The sequence below is a fragment of the Musca domestica genome, unplaced genomic scaffold, assembly GCF_030504385.1.
Source record: "Musca domestica strain aabys unplaced genomic scaffold, Musca_domestica.polishedcontigs.V.1.1 12, whole genome shotgun sequence".
Taxonomy (NCBI): Eukaryota; Metazoa; Arthropoda; class Insecta; order Diptera; family Muscidae; genus Musca; species Musca domestica.
In genome coordinates this window covers 11,797,432-11,820,959 of record NW_026712155.1, presented here as the reverse complement: position 1 = coordinate 11,820,959, position 23,528 = coordinate 11,797,432, and the positions used below count along the sequence as shown (strand labels likewise).

The following is a 23,528-nucleotide window of genomic DNA, read 5'->3' as shown; positions in this document are numbered from 1 at the left end:
AACGATGGTCCACCACTAGGGGATAAACAATCCATTTTTGATAGATGGCTTAAAGACAAAAAAAAATTGCAAGGACCTTATGAGCCATATGCTTGGATTTTTTAAAGATATTTTTCAAGGAACAGCTAAGCCATAGACGTGGATTATTAAAACAATTTTCAAGGGCCATCTTAGTCATAGGCATAGACGTTTTAAAGAATTTTTTTCAAGGACCACCTGAGTCATAGGCTTGGACTTTTTAAAGAATTTTTTGCAAGGACCATCTAAGGCATAGGCGTGGATTTATTAAAAAAATCAAGGGCCATCTGAGTCATAGGCGTAGACTTTTTAAAGAATTTTTTTCAAGAACCACCTGAGTCATAGGCGTGGACTTTTTAAAGATTTTTTTCAAGGACCATCTGGCCCAGGGTCGTAACTTTTTTAACAATTTTTTTTAAGGACCATCTAAGCCATAGGCGTGGATTTTTTAAACAATTTTTTCAAGGACCACCTGAGTCATAGGCGTGGACTTTTAAAGATTTTTTTTCAAGGACCATCTGGCCCAAGGTCGTAACTTTTTTAACAAATTTTTTCAGGGACCATCTGAGCCATAGGCGTGGATTTTTTAAACAATTTTTTCAAGGACCATTTGAGCTGTAGGCGTGGATTCATTAAAAAAAAATTCAAGAGCCATCTGAGTCATAGGCGTAGACTTTGCAAAGAATTTTTTTCAAGGACCAACTGAGCCATGGATGTGGATATTTAAGACTTTTTTTAAAGGACCAAGCGTGGACTTTTTAAAAGAATTTTTAAGGACCACCTAAGCCATAGGCATGGATTTTTTAAAGATTTTTTTTTCAAGTACCATCTGAGCCAGGGAAGTGGATTTTGTAAGACTTTTTTTTGAGGAGCATTTGAGCCATAGGCGTGGACTTTTTAAAGAATTTTTTAAAGACCACCTAAGCCATAGGCTTGGACTTTTTAAAGAATTTTTTAAAGACCACCTAAGCCATAGGCGTGGATTTTTTAAAGATTTTTTTCTAGACCATTTGAGCCGTTGTCGTAGTATTTTTTTAAAAAAAATTCTAGACTCCTTAACGGCCCAAAGGCGTGAATTTTTTAAAGACCCAAAGGGGATGAACTTTTTAAAGATTTTTTTAGACTTCTAAAAGGCCAATAGGCGTGTATTTTTTAAAGATTTTTTCCTAGACCATCTGAGCCGTTGTCGTAGTATTTTTTTAAAAAAAAATCTAGACTCCTTAACGGCCCAAAGGCGTGAATTTTTTAAAGACCCAAAGGGGATGAACTTTTTAAAGATTTTTTTAGACTTCTAAAAGGACAATAGGCGTGTATTTTTTAAAGATTTTTTCTAGACTCCTCAAACCAAAGGGGATGGACTTTTTACAGATTTTTTTAGACTTCTAAAAGGCCAATAGGAATGGATTTTTTAAAGATTTTTTTTCTAGACTTCCAAAAGGCCAATAGGAATGGATTTTTTAAAGATTTTTTTTTTCTAGGCTTCTAAAAGGCCAATAGCCATGGATTTTTTAAAGATTTTTTCTAGACTCCTCAAACCAAAGGGGATGGACTTTTTACAGATTTTTTTTCTAGACTTCCAAAAGGCCAATAGGCATGGATTTTTTAAAGATTTTTTTCTAGACTCCTCAAACCAATAGGCATGGATTTTTTAAAGATTTTTTCTAGACTCCTCAAACCAAAGGGGATGGACTTTTTACAGATTTTTTTTCTAGACTTCCAAAAGGCCAATAGTCATGGATTTTTTAAAGATTTTTTCTAGACTCCTAAAAGGCCCAAAGCCGTGAATTTTTTAAAGATTTTTTTCTAGACTTCTAAAAGGCCAATGGCATGGATTTTTTAAAGATTTTTTCTAGACTCCTAAAAGGCCCACAGCCGTGAATTTTTTAAAGATTTTTTTCTAGACTTCTAAAAGGCCAATAGGCATGGATTTTTAAAGATTTTTTCTTGACTCCTCAAACCAAAGGGGATGGCCAATAGGCATGGATTATTTAAAGATTTCTTCTAGACTCATCAAAGGCCCAAAGGGGTGGACTTTTAAAGAGGGATGGACTTTTTAAAGATGTATTTTTAGACTTCTAAAAGACCAATAGGCGTGGATTTTGTAAAGATTTTTTTCTAGACCATCTGAGCCGTTGTCGTAGTATTTTTTTAAAAAAATTTCTAGACTCCTTAACGGCCCAAAGGCTTGAATTTTTTAAAGACCCAAAGGGGATGAACTTTTTAAAGATTTTTTTAGACTTCTAAAAGGCCAATAGGCGTGTATTTTTTAACGATTTTTTCTAGACTCCTCAAACCAAAGGGGATGGACTTTTACAGATTTTTTTTCGAGACTTCCAAAAGGCCAATAGGAATGGATTTTTTAAAGATTTTTTTCTAGACTCCTAAAAGGCCAATAGGCATGGATTTTTTAAAGATTTTTTCTAGACTCCTCAAACCAAAGGGGATGGACTTTTTACAGATTTTTTTTGGCTTCTAAAAGGCCAATAGGCATGGATTTTTTAAAGATTTTTTCTAGACTTCCAAAAGGCCAATAGGCGTGGATTTTTGAAAAAAATTTTCTAGACTTCTAAAAGGCCAATAGTCATGGATTTTTTAAAGATTTTTTCTAGACTCCTCAAACCAAAGAGGATGGCCAATAGGCATGGATTATTTAAAGATTTCTTCTAGACTCATCAAAGGCCCAAAGGGGTGGACTTTTAAAGAGGGATGGACTTTTTAAAGATGTATTTTTAGACTTCTAAAAGACCAATAGGCGTGGATTTTTTAAAGATTTTTTTCTAGAGCATCTGAGCCGTTGTCGTAGTATTTTTTAAAGATTTTTTTAAAGACCCAAAAGCCATTTTAAAGTTTTTTTTCTAGACTCCTAAAAGGCTCAAGGACGTGGATGTTTTAAAGATTTTTTCTAGACTCCTAAAAGGCCCAACGGCGTGGATTTTTTAAAGATTTTTTTCTGGACTCCTAAAAGGCCCAACGTCGTGGATTTTTTAAAGATTTAATCTTTGAAACGTTTTCCTCCAAAAAAGATCTGGGATTTGTTATAATTTTCCTTTTAGTTAATCATTTCGAACTTTACAATAGAACGGGCCACCACTCTTTGTTACTCTTGCATGGATGGGTGGAAAATACATTATTTCACATTTCACAGTATGTTATACATATTTTCCTTCCATTATACAATTTGTCATGGTCTTTTGCATGCAAAATTATTTCAAAACAAAAAATATTCAAATACATAAACTATTCTCTGTAACTTTCTTTCAATTTACAAAACGAATAATAAAATCTTATACTACATCAAGGTTAAAACTAGTTTTACATAAAAAAATAAAAAAAAAATAATAATACATATATTTTACATGGATTATGTGAGAAATGACTATGTAACGTATTAATAGAAACGAATTTAAACAAAAAACAATAAGACTAGAAATAAGAAAATGGACATTGTCAACTTAAATTGTAATTAAAAATCAGTTTTCACAACATGTTAGTGTCATATGTAAAGTAATTTTTTTTTCGCATTAGAGAATAAACACTCTTATAGCAGACTCTAAAGAGGCGCTATACATTATAAAATATATATTGTACAATGCTATATAATATACATATATTATAGTTATATTACAATATTATAATATGAATAAATTAATATATGCTAAAATATATAATGTGCATTTCTTTTTCGATAACAAATTGTTTAAAGCGCCTTAAAGTATGTTATAAAAATGCCTAACATAAATGTAAAATATTCAGCTTTACATATGATTCTAACAGTGTGTGTATACAAGCCTTAAAAAACCTAGGGTCTGTTTGCAAAGAATTTTGGTTCCATCAATCAATCAATTTTGGAAAAAACATTAAAAATGGTGTTTTCTGTTCGCGGCAGATTAAAGAAACAGGTCCCCAGTGTTTTTTTTATGACATGAGAATACGAGATATACGTTTTGATACTCTGAACAACATAATTCAGTTTTCATATCTACCCTGGATTTGATCAACAAATTCCATTTAAAAAAGCAACATTATCTTTGGTTTGTAGAATTAACAAAAAATAAAAAAATAATAAAATATTCAAAAAAAGTAAATGCATTCTATTTCTGTACATTCGGCGTCAACGCATTCATCAGTTCAGTTCTGTAAAGAAAAAAAATTAATATTAAATTTTTAATTAACTACTAAAATAGTATCAGTCGTCCGTTTTGCCGACAGATGTATACCCCCCAGGCATTGAGTTATGATTATTCAAACTGTTGACCCTTTTAGGGGGGAGGTGTTCCGAAGCAGCTGACCAATATTGACCATTTCGTATCTGACCTAAGACTGATATATATTACAATGTGGCAAACTTGGGCTACATCGACAACTTCCTATACTTTATGTGAGATATATCCACATTTTTGGAAAATGTGGAAATATGCGCGAGGTAACATATATAGCGAACCCAAGTATTCCATTTTTATACTTCATCTAGTACAGATAAAAAATATTGGTATGTGCGAAATTTGAAGGAAATCGAACATTTATGTTCAATTTTATGCAAAATCATAAATTCCGATAAATTACATATTCATATCAGATTTCTGGTTAAGAGAAATATTTAGATACAACAAGTTGTAAACAATCGCCGAATTGTTTCGCAAGTTATGACAGAAATAATTATTGGAAATTGTAACCCTTTGTGGGCCCTCGCCCACCAGAAGGTGTTGGCTGGTGTTTACAACAGCATTTGCTTTAGCAAATACATTTGGATGTGTAAAATTGGGAGAGAGTTGAATGCTTATTTCGCTCTCTTTGAGCGTTTTGTTTATCAAAAATCTTTAACCCAATATCGGTTATTCAAAACGTGAAGGATCTTTGCGTAGGATCTTTGCGTACTCATGTAGATAGCCCACTGGTGTCATGATGGGGTACTCTGTCGCTGATTTCATGGCAGCATTTGGTCCGGCCGCGTTATTCTTCCATTGCGTAGCACATATATTCGCAGACCACACTGGGGCCCCGCATAGCTGACAACAGACCGACCTATCGCCTAATAAGAAGGCAACAAGGTCTTATTTTTGGGAATTTAATAATTGTTTGGAGGAGCAATCTATCTCATGTTGAGATGTTGGCTCGTGCTATAGAAAAACCGCCAAGACACAGATACGGTTTGAAACAATTGTAAACCCCCCTCCCCCCAGGGGCTGCCGGCTAGTGCCTTGAGGACCTACTTTTCAGTTTGTCGCAGCTATGCTATCGAATTTGACGCCTAAAAAATGCTTTCGAATGTGACCCCTAGGATCTTGGGGTAGTTCCTGGTCGGTACTATATTTCCTCGACCAGTAGATCTGTCTATACATCCTCAAAAACTGTGTGACGTGGTTGACTGTAGCAATTGCCTTTGATAGGTGAGGGGCTCCCAACACTGTTCTGTGACATGGCTTGTTCTGGTTTAATCCTCGACCTGACAACTGGATAGCTTCCTCGAGATTCTTAGCTACTGGCGAGAAAAAGCGATATTGTCCTGTATGATTTGTCTTTGCTGGCATTCTTGCCTGGCTGGACTACCCGGTCCATTCTCCAGACTTCTGAAACAATGTGGCTAGCGACAGACTAAGAACTTTTTGTCAGGTACTCAACTCCCGGCGTATCCAATTGTTTCAACATTACATATTAGTCGATGACGGATTGGGGACACTGTTAAACAACCAATAACCTACTGAATGATGTCCCATTATATCGGCTTCTTCCAAAAATCTCTCATCGAAGCAGATGGCGTTTAGAGACAGCGCATCTACGGCCATCTGACACGTAATCTCGTGAAGAAAAACAAGCTGCCTTCAATCACTTCTACCAACTTTCAAAGGTATAGCTATTTATACCGATGGTTTTAAGATGGATATTGGAACGGGTGCATATTCGGAATTCATTCAAACTCAATAAAGACTGTAGCGTATTCCAGGCAGAAATCTCTGCTGCCAGGAAAGCCGTAGAATTGCTGATGAATTGAACAGTTGAACTAAATGGACCGGTGAGTATATATGCCGATGAGTATATAAAGCGCTAAATTCATCCACTATCAAATCTATGGTAGTCCTGTGGAGTGCAGGATTACTCTGGAAAAAGTGAATTCCTTTATTAAGCTTTGCTGGGTTCCTGGTCATAGTAGCATCTCTAACAATGTAGCTACAGATGAATTGGCAAGAAGTGGCTCTGAGTCAACGGTTCTAGAGATTGAGGGCTTGTGTCATTGCTTCCAGATAATACACAAACACTATTCTGGAAAATTTCAGCATAACTGGCAAAATGCAAGAAACTGTATTGCTTCCAAAAAAAAATGTCCGGTGATCTCCAAAAGATCTCTATCGCTCATTTCCATGGCGAAATCTGACCTACAACTTGTAGTAGGCTTAATCACAGGTCACTATAATATAAGGGCCATGACTGGACGAGGAATAGATAGGAACTGCGTAACACGGACTCTGTCACTGTCCAACTTATTTTAGAGCCAGGCTGAGACTCACGGATAAGCAAACTCTGCATGATCTGTCTTCACTCTCCAATACTGAGCCGTCAACAATTCTTCAGCTAGCTAGAAGACTAAAATGGCTATAGACAACACAATAAATTATTCGTGGATACATCTTCTCTAACATAATCTTTCTCTCTCCCTCTTCATTTATTTTCTTTCACTCTATCAGGATGATCGCAATGGACCAACTAGTCTCCAAGTGGAGCGGTTGCTAAGCAACTGCACATCCTCTAACCTAACCTAGGCTATTTTGCAGGTGGAAAATAGAAATGTAATCATTCTTCTCAGTCGAATATGGCATTATCATCAACAAATTTGCTAAAAGCCTGGCTAAGTAGACCAGCCAACTAACTACACTTCTCTCTATAAATCTTTACCTCTGTTTCTCCATCTCTCCTATCGCCAAAAACCTTAATCTTCCGAGGAAAGATGGAAAGATTTCCTAAACGACATCTTAAAAAAAGTTGCTGAAAGCAACAAAATTTTCAAAAAAAAATACTTACAAAATATTGACTCGTTCAATAAGTGATGTGACTTCTTCGCCATTCTCCTGGCAATGACCATTCAACAATAATGATAAATCTACCATACTGCTATGAGACATTGGAGCCGAAGTCGATGCCGTTAGAGACGAATTACCGTCAATACACATGGCACCCATTTCCGAAACAATTTCCTCATCTTGTAGAGGCGACAACATTTTTTCCGTAGCACATTGCAATTCCTTTTCCAATTTGTTTAAATATTGTTCGGTTTGGATCAATTCTGATACAATTTTGACATGCATATTACAATGGCCCATAATTTCATTGTGTATGCTGGCTAATTTGCTGCTGGGAAAATTCGACATTTGTAATGCCCATCTATCGACAGATGCAATGCATTCATACATACGCTGAGATTTTGTGGCATCGGAGGAGACGAATTGACGAAACGATTTGCTGTAATGATGGAAGATATATAATACGAATGACAACAGATTTAGGTGTGCGCATACATACAGCTGATAGATATCTTCATTGGGCAGTTTTTTGAGTATTTCCTCGTTGGCAAGTGCTTTACAATGCTGCAGTATCGACTTGTGATATCTCATGATTTTAGTAATCACTTGATTTTTAACGATGTCACATTTCTCCCACAACGCCTGGGCCTCTTCAACGTGGTTTTGGGATTTCTGAAATATGAGTAACAGGTTGTTAATTTTTATATCGATTTGCTATGGAAGTATGGGTAAAAAGAATGGCTGTAGAAGATCTTCTGTGTGTATAATGGTTTCCAAAATCCCGAGAGGCCTTTGAAAGTATGATAAGTTTCACACACCTCAGCGGCGCTTTGGAAAATAATTCCCACACATATCCACCAGCGCCTTTTATAACATCATACAAAATTCTTCGTTTGCATGAAAACGTCTAAATCAAGTAAAATAGTATCAGTCGGTTTTTTGCCGACAGATGTATACCCCCAGCCTTGAGTTATGATTATACAAACTGTTGACCCTTTATGGGGAAGATTCCAAAGCAGTTGGCCAAATCGCATCAGAGCACTCCAGCATTTAAATGTGATACTGGCAGCGTAGCCCGACGTCAAGGAAGTGGACGGAAGAAAACAGCAACATCAGCAGAAATGGTTCGAAAAGTCAAGAAGCGACTTGAGCGAAACCCGCGTCGCAGTGGTAAATATTGAAAAATATTGCAAGAAGTTACACCGCAACAGAAAGAAAATAGACTCAAAAGAGCTAAAGAGTTGCTTCGCTTTACCGAATTTGGTTTTCTCCGATGAGAAAACATTCGTTGTCCAGCAGTTTGTAAACAAACAAAATGATCGTGTTTACTTGGCAAAGAGGTCAGCTGAAAATTTGCACCTTCGGTTGACCACCAGAACTCAAGCGCCGACCTTGGTGATGGTTTTGGCCGCCATAACAGCCGATGGTCGCTCTCCGCTCGTATTAATCGACCGTGGCATCAGAATAAATGCCGAACATTATCGCGAAAATATTCTGGAGGGTCTATTAAAGCCTTGGGCACGAAAACGTTTTCACCGCATACCTTGGCCATTCCAACAGAACTCGGCACCATCGCACTCAGCACGTGCCACTCAAGAATGGTTACAAAATGAGGTTCCTCGCTTCATTTCCAGCGCACAATGGCCACCAAAATCTTCGGATACCAATTCGTTGGACTATTGTGTCTGGAGTATTGTGGAAAGCAAGGTTGGCACTAAAAAATACCAAAGTGTCGATCACTTCAAGCAAGCGCTTCACCGGAAATGGGCCAAAATACCGCAGACCAAAATTCGGGCAGCGTGTGACGGTTTCATTGGCCGTTTGAAGACCATAATTCGTGGCACAGGTGACCAATTCGAACAAATCTAAACTTATTTTAAAATTTGATGCAGTTTTTTTATCTCATCCTGTAAGTATTTGAAATTGTGACCCTTTTTGGGTGAGTTACCCGAAGGGATTGGCAGATATATATCATCTTCACAACAAATCTTGCTTTAGCAAAAACATTTGGAGGTGTGAAATTTAAAGAGAGTTGGATACTTATCTCGCTTTCTTGAGCGTTCAGTTTGTTCAAAATCTCGAACCATCTGTGGTGGAGGTACAAGAAGGAATGGCCCGATCTCTACCATATTTTTAACACATCTGGTGTTTATGGAAATATCGAAATGTGGCAAGTCTGAATGGAATCGGATGTTAATTTCGTGTTTTATGACCTTCATAGATATTCTAAATTGTGAACCTTTGTGTGGGAGGCACCAGAAGGAGTTGGCCGATATGTCCCATTTTCACACCAGACCTTGAGTTAATAAAAATATTGTGATGTATGTAATTCGAAGGGACGGTTTTAGTTATTCAAACCTTTGACCCTTTGTGGGGGGAGGTTCCAGAAGGAATGGTCCGATCTCTACCATCTTTATAACAAATCTTGCGTTGATGGGAAAAATGAGATATGCCAAGTCTGAATGGAATCGGACGTAAATTTCGTGTATTTTGAGCTACATCGTTATTCAACATGTTGGCCCTTCGTGGGGGAGGTACTAGAAGGAGTGGAGCGATATATTCATCTTCACACCAGACCTTGGTTAATAAAAATATTGTTATGTGTGTACTTTGAAGACAACCGGACTCTTATATTACATTTTATACGAGTTATAATTATTCAAAAGGTTGACCCTTTGTGGAGGAAGTACTTGATGGAGTTAACCGATATTGGCCATTTTCGCACCTGATCTAGCAGTAATGCAAATATTAGGATTTGCAAAGTTGGTACAAAATCAGGAAATCCTTTCTCTGCCTGTGCAGTAAATTATTTTCCTTGAAAATGATGACATGTTGTGGGAGAGGTACCAGAAGGAGTGGCCCGATGTTTGAACTCGATCTATGTTTGACAATAATATTACGAGGTACTAATTTCGGATAAAATCGGATACTCCCATCGAGAGTTGCCGTGCGCACTAGCCAGCCAGGCAGACGAACGGACGGACATCGCTAGATCGACTCCAAATGTCCTGAAACGGATTTGGTCCAAAGAGAACTAGTATCTAAAATCGTTATTTCGATGAGGCTCATTTTGGCCGTATCAAATTATATATTCCCTTCCTCTCTAGCCATATGGCTAAGAGTATAAAAATCTCTCTTGACAGTTTTCCTCACCTGTAGACTGGCCCAAACTTTAGCTGTATATGCAAATTGATCTATGCGCCCACTTAGTAGGAGTCTCTTCTCATGAATTCGTTGGATGTTCTCCTCAATACGAAACTCCTCATCTTCCACGGAGATTATAAATTCATACAGACCACGTACATAGGCCTCCAAATAACGTTGTTCGTTTTGCAACAAATAATGGACATATCTTTCGAATTGCTCCAACAACCAAGTGGGAAGTTCATCAAATTTTTGCCTATCGATACTTAAATATTCAAATATGGCTCTGGAAGTTGTACTCGAATTCATTTTATCGCGATGAGCATTATAGTCGCATTGTCCTTTCGCAACATCCGTTACGTACAACATGGCACGGGGATTTTCAGGATTGCCAGTGTCAGACCAGTCGTCAACATAGAAATCAATGGGCGCCGCTATGTGGCATAATGATCTTTTGGGATGTGATGTCGGTAGAGTGAAGAAGGTGTGCTCTTTGGCAATTCCCGTGGCCACAGAAAGCTGATCGAAAAAATCACTATTGTTTGAAAATGTTCGGGCATCGAAATAGTAAAATTCATATGAACTAAGAGAGAATACAGTGATTATTTTCGAAGAGAGAATGCAATCCAGGAGGGTGTAGAAACGCAATTGGCCATCTTGGTGGCCCCGGGTCTTGTAGTTACCATCTAATGCCATTTTAAGCCACCGTTCCATTATTGCCTTGAATATGGGTGAACAATGGTTTTCGGCAAACAATTCATCTTTGAACTGAAATTTGTCTTCGTTTGTCACATCCTGGGTTATGGCAATGCAGTTGGCGGGTTTCTCCAAGATCTGCGTCAGAATAACTTTAAACTCCCGATGGGGTATAAATGGGCGAAGACCACACATTAACTCAAACGTTAGGACGCCAACAGACCAATAATCCACAGTCTTGGTGTAATTGCCCGGCTCAATCACTTCGGGCGCCACATAGTGCCTTGTGCCCACCACACTTTGGGCTATGGTTGCGTCGGGAATTTCTCGGGCATAACCAAAATCGGTAAGCTAAAAACAAGAGGCAGAATTCTATATTCAAATTCAATTTCAGATGTGGCACCACTTACCTTGTAAATACGTTGATTATCAGTGCGATGGATAACAATGTTTTCGGGTTTTATGTCGCGATGTTCAATGTTGCATTCATCGTGCAAATACGCCACAGCATGTCGCAGGGCTAACAAAATGTCACGAATCTCCTTTTCATGCAAACCATTCAAATGTTTGATGTCTGACAGGCGAGCGCGCAAATCGCCGCCGTTACAATACTCCATGACGATGACGGGCAGAACCCTCATGTGGTGATACGACTGAAGGTATTGTAAAAAACCATTATCTTGCAATTCGATGGCTCCCACAATGTAGGGGGTCTGCAGCATTTGCATCCAATTGTATTCTTGAATCCAACGGTTTCTGATTATGCCAATTTCATCGGACCTCAAGTTATTGTTGAATTTTAAATGTTTTGTGGCTGCAAAGAAAGAGGGACAGGGACAGGGACATTAAAATAGAACAACAAACAAGTAAAGCAAAACAAAATGTGAGGAAAATATAAACAATACCACAAAGATCTCATTGTTGTTCTTAAATATAAGTACGAACACAAGCACATAAACACAAGTTATGAGCCATTCAAAAGAAATTGGTTCTCTTAAGGAGACCCAATTTTTTTGCTCAGTGATGAGGACAGGCTTATTAGGGCTGCAAGGGCCGTAGATTTTTTTAAACAATATTTTTCAAAGGCCTCCAACATCCTTCAAGGCGTGGATTTTTTAAACAATATTTTTCAAAGGCCTCCAACATCCTTCAAGGCGTGGATTTTTTAAACAATATTTTTCAAAGGCCTCCAACATCCTTCAAGGCGTGGATTTTTTAAACAATATTTTTCAAAGGCCTCCAACATCCTTCAAGGCGTGGATTTTTTAAACAATATTTTTCAAAGGCCTCCAACATCCTTCAAGGCGTGGATTTTTTAAACAATATTTTTCAAAGGCCTCCAACATCCTTCAAGGCGTGGACTTTTTAAACAATATTTTTCAAAGGCCTCCAACATCCTTCAAGGCGTGGATTTTTTAAACAATATTTTTCAAAGGCCTCCAACATCCTTCAAGGCGTGGATTTTTTAAACAATATTTTTCAAAGGCCTCCAACATCCTTCAAGGCGTGGATTTTTTAAACAATATTTTTCAAAGGCCTCCAACATCCTTCAAGGCGTGGATTTTTTAAACAATATTTTTCAAAGGCCTCCAACATCCTTCAAGGCGTGGATTTTTTAAACAATATTTTTCAAAGGCCTCCAACATCCTTCAAGGCGTGGATTTTTTAAACAATATTTTTCAAAGGCCTCCAACATCCTTCAAGGCGTGGATTTTTTAAACAATATTTTTCAAAGGCCTCCAACATCCTTCAAGGCGTGGATTTTTTAAACAATATTTTTCAAAGGCCTCCAACATCCTTCAAGGCGTGGATTTTTTAAACAATATTTTTCAAAGGCCTCCAACATCCTTCAAGGCGTGGATTTTTTAAACAATATTTTTCAAAGGCCTCCAACATCCTTCAAGGCGTGGATTTTTTAAACAATATTTTTCAAAGGCCTCCAACATCCTTCAAGGCGTGGATTTTTTAAACAATATTTTTCAAAGGCCTCCAACATCCTTCAAGGCGTGGATTTTTTAAACAATATTTTTCAAAGGCCTCCAACATCCTTCAAGGCGTGGATTTTTTAAACAATATTTTTCAAAGGCCTCCAACATCCTTCAAGGCGTGGATTTTTTAAACAATATTTTTCAAAGGCCTCCAACATCCTTCAAGGCGTGGATTTTTTAAACAATATTTTTCAAAGGCCTCCAACATCCTCCTTCAAGGCGTGGATTTTTTAAACAATATTTTTCAAAGGCCTTCCTTCAAGGCGTGGATTTTTTGAACAATATTTTTCAAAGGCCTCCAACATCCTTCAAGGCGTGGATTTTTTAAACAATATTTTTCAAAGGCCTCCAACATCCTTCAAGGCGTGGTTTTTTTAAACAATATTTTTCAAAGGCCTCCAACATCCTTCAAGGCGTGGATTTTTTAAACAATATTTTTCAAAGGCCTCCAACATCCTTCAAGGCGTGGATTTTTTAAACAATATTTTTCAAAGGCCTCCAACATCCTTCAAGGCGTGGATTTTTTAAACAATATTTTTCAAAGGCCTCCAACATCCTTCAAGGCGTGGATTTTTTAAACAATATTTTTCAAAGGCCTCCAACATCCTTCAAGGCGTGGATTTTTTAAACAATATTTTTCAAAGGCCTCCAACATCCTTCAAGGCGTGGATTTTTTAAACAATATTTTTAAAAGGCCTCCAACATCCTTCAAGGCGTGGATTTTTTAAACAATATTTTTAAAAGGCCTCCAACATCCTTCAAGGCGTGGATTTTTTAAACAATATTTTTAAAAGGCCTCCAACATCCTTCAAGGCGTGGATTTTTTAAACAATATTTTTAAAAGGCCTCCAACATCCTTCAAGGCGTGGATTTTTTAAACAATATTTTTAAAAGGCCTCCAACATCCTTCAAGGCGTGGATTTTTTAAACAATATTTTTCAAAGGCCTCCAACATCCTTCAAGGCGTGGATTTTTTAAACAATATTTTTCAAAGGCCTCCAACATCCTTCAAGGCGTGGATTTTTTAAACAATATTTTTCAAAGGCCTCCAACATCCTTCAAGGCGTGGATTTTTTAAACAATATTTTTCAAAGGCCTCCAACATCCTTCAAGGCGTGGATTTTTTAAACAATATTTTTCAAAGGCCTCCAACATCCTTCAAGGCGTGGATTTTTTAAACAATATTTTTCAAAGGCCTCCAACATCCTTCAAGGCGTGGATTTTTTAAACAATATTTTTCAAAGGCCTCCAACATCCTTCAAGGCGTGGATTTTTTAAACAATATTTTTCAAAGGCCTCCAACATCCTTCATTTCTGCTGATGTTGCTGTTTTCTTCTGTCCACTTCCTTGATGTCGGGCTACGCTACCAGTATCACGGCACTGTAACGAGCAATGGTACGAGACACAAATGATATATTCACATTTAAATGCTGGAGTGCTCTAACGATAGCCACTTGTGGTTTTCTAGCCAAATATAAAGAAATCAAACCATCGCGCTTGAAATCCATCCCGAATAATTTTTTTCTGGAAAATTCTCACCAAAATGCTTTTGTACGCTTGTAAACAATATAATGAGCTGTTATTGGAATCATTTTAACAGCTGTCGGACGAGTGGCTTAGTCTGAAGTTGGTTGCAGTTTTTTCATCTCACCCTTTATAATTAAAGATGCCCCTTTTACGATGTCCCATTGTGACATAAATTCTTTTATGTTTCCTGGCATGAAGACTTTATTTGAGTTTTTTTTTCAATTTATACATAGTTCTGAGCTGCGAGTGTTCCATTCCATGTCAAAATTGGATAAAGCTGAGAACAGTTTGTGTCCTATTTATAGCGTTTTGAAAATAAAGAAATCGCACTTTGTGGTTAAAGAGTTTTTAACATCAACAACAAGAACAGAAAAAAAAGAAAAAAAAAACAATTTATTCCTAAATGAAGAATGCGGTCTGGTCTATTCAACTCAGACAATATCTGGTTACAGAGCAACAAAGTAAAATACAATTTGTTGTTATTATTATTTTTATTTTTTAAATAAACACTTGAAATACATACGGAAAAAATCATAAAAGTTTAATCGCTAAAATCGATAAGAATTCTAAGAAATTTTGTTTGTTAATTCAGATATTTGAAGGCCATCATAAATGCTACACAAACATAAACCAACATCCTATGACTGGAGAGGGGTATTTGAACCTGCTTACGAAATTTTTTTTCATATGCTGTAGTGCCCATTACGAACTTCAAATACGTAATTTGAAATGTTACTGGTAAATAATTTCGCTAAAATCATGAAAATATCGAATATTGGGAGGTACCGTTATATGGAGGATATACGAAGACGTGGACTTGCTTACGAAATTTTTTGTCATAGGCTGTAGTACCCATTACGAACTTCAAATACGAAATTTAAAATAATTCCGATAAAAAATTTCGCTAAAATCATGAAAATACCAAATGTCGGGTGTTACCGTTATTTGGGGGGGGGCTATACGAAGACGTGGACCTGCACACGAATTCTTTTGCCATAGGTTGTAGTAACCATTAAGATCTCCCAATACGAAATTTGAAACGATTCCGATCAACAATGTTGGCGAAATCATCAAAATACCGAATATCGGAGCTACCGTTATATGGGGTCTATACGAAAACGTGGACTAGCATACGAACATTTTTGTCATAGGCTGTAGTACCCATTACGAATTTACATATATATACTTTGTAGGGTCTATTATAAATATTTCGAGGAGTTACAGACGGAATGACAAAGTTAATATACCCTCCCTCCATAGAGTGGTGGGTTCTCCCAAACTTCTTCATTATGCTACTACTCTCATCCTCTGCCGCTTCTTCGACGCATTGTTCCGCATTATTCGAATCGAAGGGAAAAGACCAATCCAATTTTGCAGAATCATCGACATGGTCTTCTTCTTCTTTTTTTGTTATCCAGTATCCTTTAGCAGCCACAATCAAGTCGCCAGCAACCACCATCATTGGTTATTCCAATTTCAGCTTTTCTTTCAAAGTTGGCCTATACATCAAATTTCTTCATGAGTTCTTGTGTAGAGTCGATTATATCCTCGAATGAAACTAATGAGCACAACTGGTCTCCAATCGCATAATCGATCTGCTCCAGCAATTTCCGAGGAATTTTATTTCCTCTTAAAAATATGTCGACCATTGCTTGTCGCAGAATTCCAGTGACTTTTTCAAAAGCTGCTACAGCTCCTCCACAAGTTATCTTCTCGCTTTAACTTATGGTAATTTTGATCGGAGATTTCTTACACCATGCAACTGCACGTGGACCGAATTGGTCGTAAAATACTCCACATAGAATGATATTTGTCGGACAACTTTTTTGCCTCTGTTCAAGATTTATCTTAGATTGTCTTTGGCTCCACAGAAACAGTAGAACCACTATCATTTGTTATTACAATTTCATCTTTCTTCATGAGTTCTTGTGTTGAATCGCTTACTTCCTCGATTGAAACAAATGAGCACAACTTGTCTCCAATCGCATAATCGATCTGCTCCAGCAAATTTCCAAAGAATCTTAATTAGTCTTTGACGTATGTCAGTCTTTGCTTTTCGCAGAATTCCAGTGACTTTTTCAAAAGCTGTCATAAATCCACCGAGTGATTTTTATACCCTCAGGCATATGGCTAGAGAGGGTGTATATCATTTGATACGGCCAAAATACGGCCTCATCGAAATTACGGCTTTAGAGTCTAGGTCTCTTTCTTTCCGTTTCAGGACATTTTGGAGTCGATGCCTCATCGAAATTACGGCTTTAGAGTCTCGGTCTCTTTGGACCAACTCCGTTTCAGGACATTTGGAGTCGATCTAGCGATGTCCGTACGTCCGTCCATCTGTCTGGCTGGTGCGCACGACAACTCCGAGTATTCGATTTGATCCAAACTTGGAAGTGCAATATCGCTCCACTCCTTCTGGCCCCCCACAAAATGTCAACCTTTTTTAAAGAAAATAATTTACTGCACACAAAGAGAATGGATAATCCGATTTTCCTCCAACTCTGCGAATTCTAATATCTGCATCAGTGCTAGGCCAAGTGCGAAAGTGGACTATATCGGTGCACTCCATCAGTACCTCCCTCACAAAGGGTCAAAATTTTGAATAATTATAAAAAAATATAAAATCGGATGAAAGCGTCTGATTGTCATTCAAATTCAAATGGGATATATCGGTCCACTCCTTCTCGTACCTCCCATACAAAGGGTCAACAATTTGAGTATCCATGAAGCTAATAAAACGAGAAAATAACATCAGATTCCATTTAGACTTGATACATCTCAATATTTCAAAAACACAGAATTAATGTCTAGGAATGACCCCCCTCCCGCCTTCCCAACCCAACTTTTATCATCGTATTTACCTTTAACTAGTGTCAAATATAGACGCCGCATAGATAACAATCGCAAATTAAAACATCTTTCAAATTCTCTCTCCCAAAAAAAAGCAAGCAATGCACTTGCTTCCGAAGTTCCGGCTATGTGGTGTTCCCCTTCCCTCTTGTATTTTTCCTCAAATACATTGGCCCACGGCCAAACTGATAGCGACAGTTTGGGGTTATTTTTAGCTTCTGTTGATTTTTTGAGATGTTGCGTGTCTTTTTGAATAAAAAAAAACCGTTTGTGTGCTGCGACGTGTCCGACATGATCTTTGATAAAACTCAAAAGGGAATTCCATTTTCCCACAAAATATCCGATTTTTCCAGTTTCTAACATGAATAGAATATAATATATACTTAACCACATGGCAATTAAATTAGCATTATTTAAATATGATTTGTCTAAATTGAAAAATGATACGGCGAAAGACCGGGTAACGTTTTGGTGTATGCATGCATGTTTGTGTGTGTGTGTAAAAGTGATAAGAATTATATAGTTAAGATGAATCATGAAAGCAAAGAAAAAGCATTCGGATTAAAAAAAAAGTCGGATGTCGGCCAACAATGTATTAGAGTATAGCTGTGTACCAGAAAGTGCAATGAAGTACCATATTGATAATGATCTCACTATGGGATATTGGCAAAAATTATTAGGATTGACTTTAGTCCTGAGGCTATTAAATTATAAGAACTGCTTGACAAAATGGAGGGTTTTGCGTGCTCTGCAAAAACTAAATGTCTGAATTCTCAAGCCTAAGCTGTATATTTCTTAACCAAATTACTCCCTTCTACTATCATACCATGAATCTCTATGAATTTGCGTAGTGACCAATATCTCAACACATCTACATAAACATGAGACATTAATAAAAACAAGTAAAAAAGCTGTAAGAAGTTCGGCCGGGTCGATCTTTGAATACCCTCCACCATTTGGAACGATTTTGGCAATTAAAAATAAAATCCGCTAAAAATTCGGTTATAATCTTAAAAATACCGATTATAGCCGTAATATTAGGGTCCATACTACGACGTTTACCTGTATAATCAACTTTTGTCATAAACCATTACAATATTCAAATGCGAAATTTGAATAAAAAAAAATTCGATGAATAATGTAGCCAAAATCATCAAAATTCCGAATATAGGGAGGTACCATAATATTGGGGCTCTACGAAGACGTGTACCTACACAGACACACATTTCTGTCATAGGCTGTAGAAGTCATTACGAACTCCAAACACCCACTTTGAAACAATTCCGGTGAATAATGCTGGAATACTTCGTTCCGCTATATCTGCAACCTCACACACATTGCCACATTTTCCAAAAATTGGCACATATCTGGCATGTTGTAATATTTATATCAGTCTTAGGTCAAATACGAATTGGTCAATATTGGGCAACTGATTCGAAACCTCCCCCATAAAGTGTCAACAGTTTGAATAATCACAACTTAAGGCTGGAGGTCTACATCTGTCGGCAAAACCGACTGATACTACTTTACGATTTTTAGCCCATCTCGAAATACCCAATTACTGTGTCACAGGATTTTTTCTAATATCTCGGTTTAATATCGCGTTCAAAAGGAGCTTCGAACTACCTACGTAACTGGGAAATTTGCGTGTTTCGAACACCTGCAGCAAAATTTATTGTTACATTGTCCATTTTTATTTATTATTGCTTATTGTTCGGCTGATGAGCCATAGTTTTATGATCTATAATAGTTGGCACGAGTATTTTCTTTTGATTTTAGATTTCTTCATGCGGAATATACCGTGTTCGTGCTCTTTTTTTTTTTTTTTTTTTTGAAGAGTGAGAGTAAAAGTCATAATTTTGTGCCCCTGTCTATAGCTTGTCAGTGTTCTTGACTCGCTTTAATTTTAGAGGGGAGGAATGGGATTTGCATATCTATTGGTTGGTAAATTTTATAAGTGTAAAATTCTAGATTTAATAAAGATTTCAATTATTTACTGAATTGAGGAGAAGGGCTTAAGGATAGATTTTAGCTAATATAAGTTGTTGGACATATTCTATAGACAAATTTTTCCATGCACGATAACATTGGGCCATGCTGCCATGATAATTAGCTGGATAGGTGTACGCAATAACATTATCGCCAAGACTGCAATATTTCGATCATATCACGCACAAATATACGTTTCTTTATCATTGAAATAAATTTAATTTTGAAAAAAAAAAAAACTTGAGATTTCTTAGAAAAATGGAGGGCACACTTTGTTATTTTTATATCATCGAAGTTTCAGACAGAAGGAAAACAAACAGAAAAATTCCGAGTAAACAGACGTAAGCGTATGTTTAATGGATTTTTTTGATTGATCATTCCAAATTGAAATTGGTTTGGTCTCTCTGCAGAACAGTTGTCTGGAATACAACTTTGTGGCGGCCATTTATGGAAAGGGCATCAAAAATGCTTCAAGGATTTTGGGAATGAAAACCAATTAGGAAAACGCAGTGGCCAGACTTAGATTTAATATGGACATTACAAGGTGAAATTGGTCAATGGTCAGGGATACCAATTGTCAATTTTCGGAAGGGGCATCGAAAATACTATTAGACTATTGATTTTGGAAAAAAAAACTCCTCAGGATATCTCACGTCAGCCATTACAAGGTCAGATTAGCTTCAAACCTCAAAATAACGATTAATCAAAAAATGTCTCATCATAGATTAGAAACAAATAAATAAAAACAGCTAAATTCGGCCAGGTCGAACTTTTTACACCCTCCACCATTTGGCAGGAGCTTAAAATTTTCAAAAAAAAAATAATCCATCGAAAAACACCGCCCAAATCAAAAGCTTTATATGGGTGCAATACGAAGTCATGGTGCTGGATATATAATTTTGTGTCATTGGCTGTAGTAACGATTCCGAACCTCAAATACGAAATTCGAAATAATTCCAGGGAAAAATGTAGCTAATATCATCAAAATACCGAATAAAGGGAGGTACCGTTGTATGGGGGCTATACAAAGACGTGGACATGCATAGACAATTTGCCGTCATAGATTGTAGTACCCATTACAAATATCGGGAGGTACAGATATATGGGGGCTATGGAAAATCCTGGTAGTATATAGAACATTCTCTTTCAGGGAATAAAGTAGTTTCGAAAAAATCCATGTGTAGAATTTCAGACAATTCCATTGAAAAAATGTGACTAAAATCATCAAAATATCCACTATTGGGGGCTGTGAGTATTTTTAGACTATTCCATTGAAAAATGTAGCTAAAATCGTCAAAATACCCAATATCGGGAGTTACAGTGGCTATGGGGGCTATACGAAACCGTAGACGTATATAGAAAATTCTCCTTCAGGGGGTAAAATAGATACGAAGAACTTCTTGTGTAAAATTTCAGACAGTTTCATTGAAAAATGTAGCTAGAATCATCAAAATACCCAATATCGAGGGGTACAGTTATATGGGGGCTATACGATATCGTGAACAGATATAGCCCATCGTCGAACGTGCCCTGACTGCAGACAAAAGATAGATCGGTGCAAAATTTTAGCTTCCTATCTTTATTCACTTTAGCGTGATTACAACAAACGGACAAGCGGACGGACGGACAAAGCTAAATCGTCTTAGAATTTTACGCTAATCAAGAATATTTATACTTTGTTGGGTCCATAAATCTCAAAACGATCTGTTATGCGTCCCAAAATCCCACCTACGCCAATCGACATAGACTGCAATTCCATAAAGATCTTTCAATGTTACTATGGACCTATGGCGTCTCCTCCTTTATGCTACAAGCAAATACAGAAAGCCACAATACCCAGAACCACAGTGAGATGTGAGGCTTTAAAAATAGGTTCATAGATAAAAATCTCACCCCCAAGGGGTTTGCAACAAAAAACAAAACCTAGACACAACCTACCACTGCACAATGGAAAACCAAATTAAAAAATATATAACAGCAGCAATAAACGGAATATAACAATATTTTATGTACGGCGCAATGCAATTCTTGGAATTTAATATTGTAAATGAATCACGCCCAACCTCTCAACGTTCTATGTGCGCTGCTTGCTTGTTTAGCTAAGGCAGTTTTCAAACAAACTTTTTGCTATGAAGACTTGCCAATAAACTGATAAAGTTTATTTCCCATTTTGTTTAGCGTTTAGGATCAGCCTTGAAGTAGTAAAAAACTCAAAAATAAAGTAATATAACTTCTTGAGGCTATATATCCGACTTACCCACTTCCTGGTTTGTTATACGATGTCGCCACAGGTGTACCTCACCAAATCCCCCCGCACCAAGTGCCCGTACCAGTTCCCAATCGTTGTATGATCCAAGTGCTTGCATTTTTTTTGTTTTGTTTTTGGTGATTTTTTATTACTTCGCCTTTTGTGGTTTTTTTATTTTTCTTTGTTAATATATTTTCGGCACTTCACTTCTGTATATGTTATCCGAATAGAGATTGCTTTCCTTTAGCACATAGACAATATTTTGCCCAGCATTATTATTATTATTCACACTTCATACACGGCAGTTATATCACGGCGCACTCTGGAAACCGGGATCAATTTTGCATCCGCAATAAAAGTAGCCATACGCACAGAGCAACAACACAACAACAAGTGAATGCTTTTGTGCACAAATGAACAATTGCAGGGGAAATATTCTGTAAAAGGAACGATTGGATCTAGTTACTGCAGTTCATATTCATTCATTAGTTTATCTGGTTTCTTGGGTTCATTTTGTTAATTCCAAGGTAGGGCTCACTGCAAAACAATAGAAGTTGTCTAACTTGCTAAATCGAAATTGGCAACGCTTTTTTAAATTATATCTAAAATATTTACGTATGGAGTATGACATAAATAAATAATCTATTATTTTCAATTTATCTTGGCCCGTAAACGTTAAGTGTTCAATATTATAGGAGAAGGAATTTCATTCCTATTATCTAGGCGATAAGCAAAATGTCAGACTATATTCCATTTATCTTTATATATATGTATATCATTTGATGCGGCCAAAACGAATATCGGATTTGATCCAAACTTGGTACATACAAACTTAGATCGAGTTCGGATATGGACAATATCGGTTCAATACTTCGGGTGCCTGCCCCACAAAGGGTCAACTTTTGAATATCCATAAAGTTCATAAAACGCGTATTGAATACCCGATTCCATTCAAACTTGGTACATCGTAATATTTCCATCAACACAATATCTGTTATAAAGATGGTAAAGATCGAACCATTCCTTTTAGTACCTCCCGCACAAAGGGTCAGAGTTATGAATAACCAAAACGATCATAAAATCCGAAATAAGCATCCGGTTCTCTTCAAATTGCACACATAACAATATTTTTTTTAACGCAAGGTCGGGTGTGAAGATGGAATATATCGGCCCACTCCTACTAGTACCTCCCCGCTAAGGGTCAAAAATTTTTATGTACATGAAGTTCATAAAACTCGTAATTAATATACGATTTCATTCAATCTTGGTACATCTCAACACAAGATCTGTTATAAAGATGGTGCAGATCGGACCATTTCTTCTGGTACCTCCCTTACATAGGGTTCAAAAACAAAACGCTCAAAAAAAGCGAATAAGCATCCAAATATATTTGCTAACGCAAGATATGTTGTGAAGATCCCACAAAGGGTCCTAATTCCAATACCTTTATGTGTCATAACTTGCGAAACATTCTTTACAACTTGCTATGTCTAAATATTTCTCTTAACCAGAAATCTAATATGAATATGTAATGTATTGGAATTATGGCAGAAGAATACAGGTAGATGCATCAACGCTTGGGACAACTGATATGTCAAAAAATTTTAAACGTTTTTTTAAATATAAGTAGATTTTTATATGTTTTCTTATACTACGTCATTCGGAGGCTATTATAATACGCGTTTTTCAACAATTTTTACAAATTTAAAAAATTTTGTTTGACAGTTCATTGTCCCAGCAGCTGTGTCGACGCGTCTACCTATATTCTTCTACCATGATTGGAATTTGTGATTTCACATAAAATCGGTTATAAATGTTCGATCTCCTTCAAATTTTGCACATACTAATATTTTTATTTGTATTATATGAAGCATGCAAATGGAATACTTCGTTTCGCTATATCTGGCACCTCACATATATTTACACATTTTCCAATAATTGTAATAGTTATATCAGTCTTAGGTCAGATACGAAATGGTCAATATTGGCCAACTATTTCGGAACCTCCCCCATAATGGGTCAACAGTTTGAATACTCATAACTCAAGGCTGGGA

At 36.9% G+C, this 23,528-nt stretch overlaps 1 protein-coding gene across 1 annotated transcript; it reads right to left on the bottom strand.

Annotated features, from left to right (window-relative positions):
- Positions 1-57: 57 nt before the first annotated feature.
- On the bottom strand, positions 58-21,885 carry LOC101888056 (inhibitor of nuclear factor kappa-B kinase subunit beta). Its single transcript, XM_005178230.4, has 6 exons — positions 21,484-21,885; positions 11,282-11,685; positions 10,185-11,222; positions 7,531-7,703; positions 7,033-7,470; positions 58-4,152 (listed from the first exon to the last, which is right to left on the bottom strand). The coding sequence occupies exons 1-6, from the start codon at positions 21,590-21,592 to the stop codon at positions 4,110-4,112; spliced, it is 2,205 nt and encodes a 734-aa protein (XP_005178287.2). The 5' UTR covers positions 21,593-21,885; the 3' UTR covers positions 58-4,109.
- Positions 21,886-23,528: the final 1,643 nt, after the last annotated feature.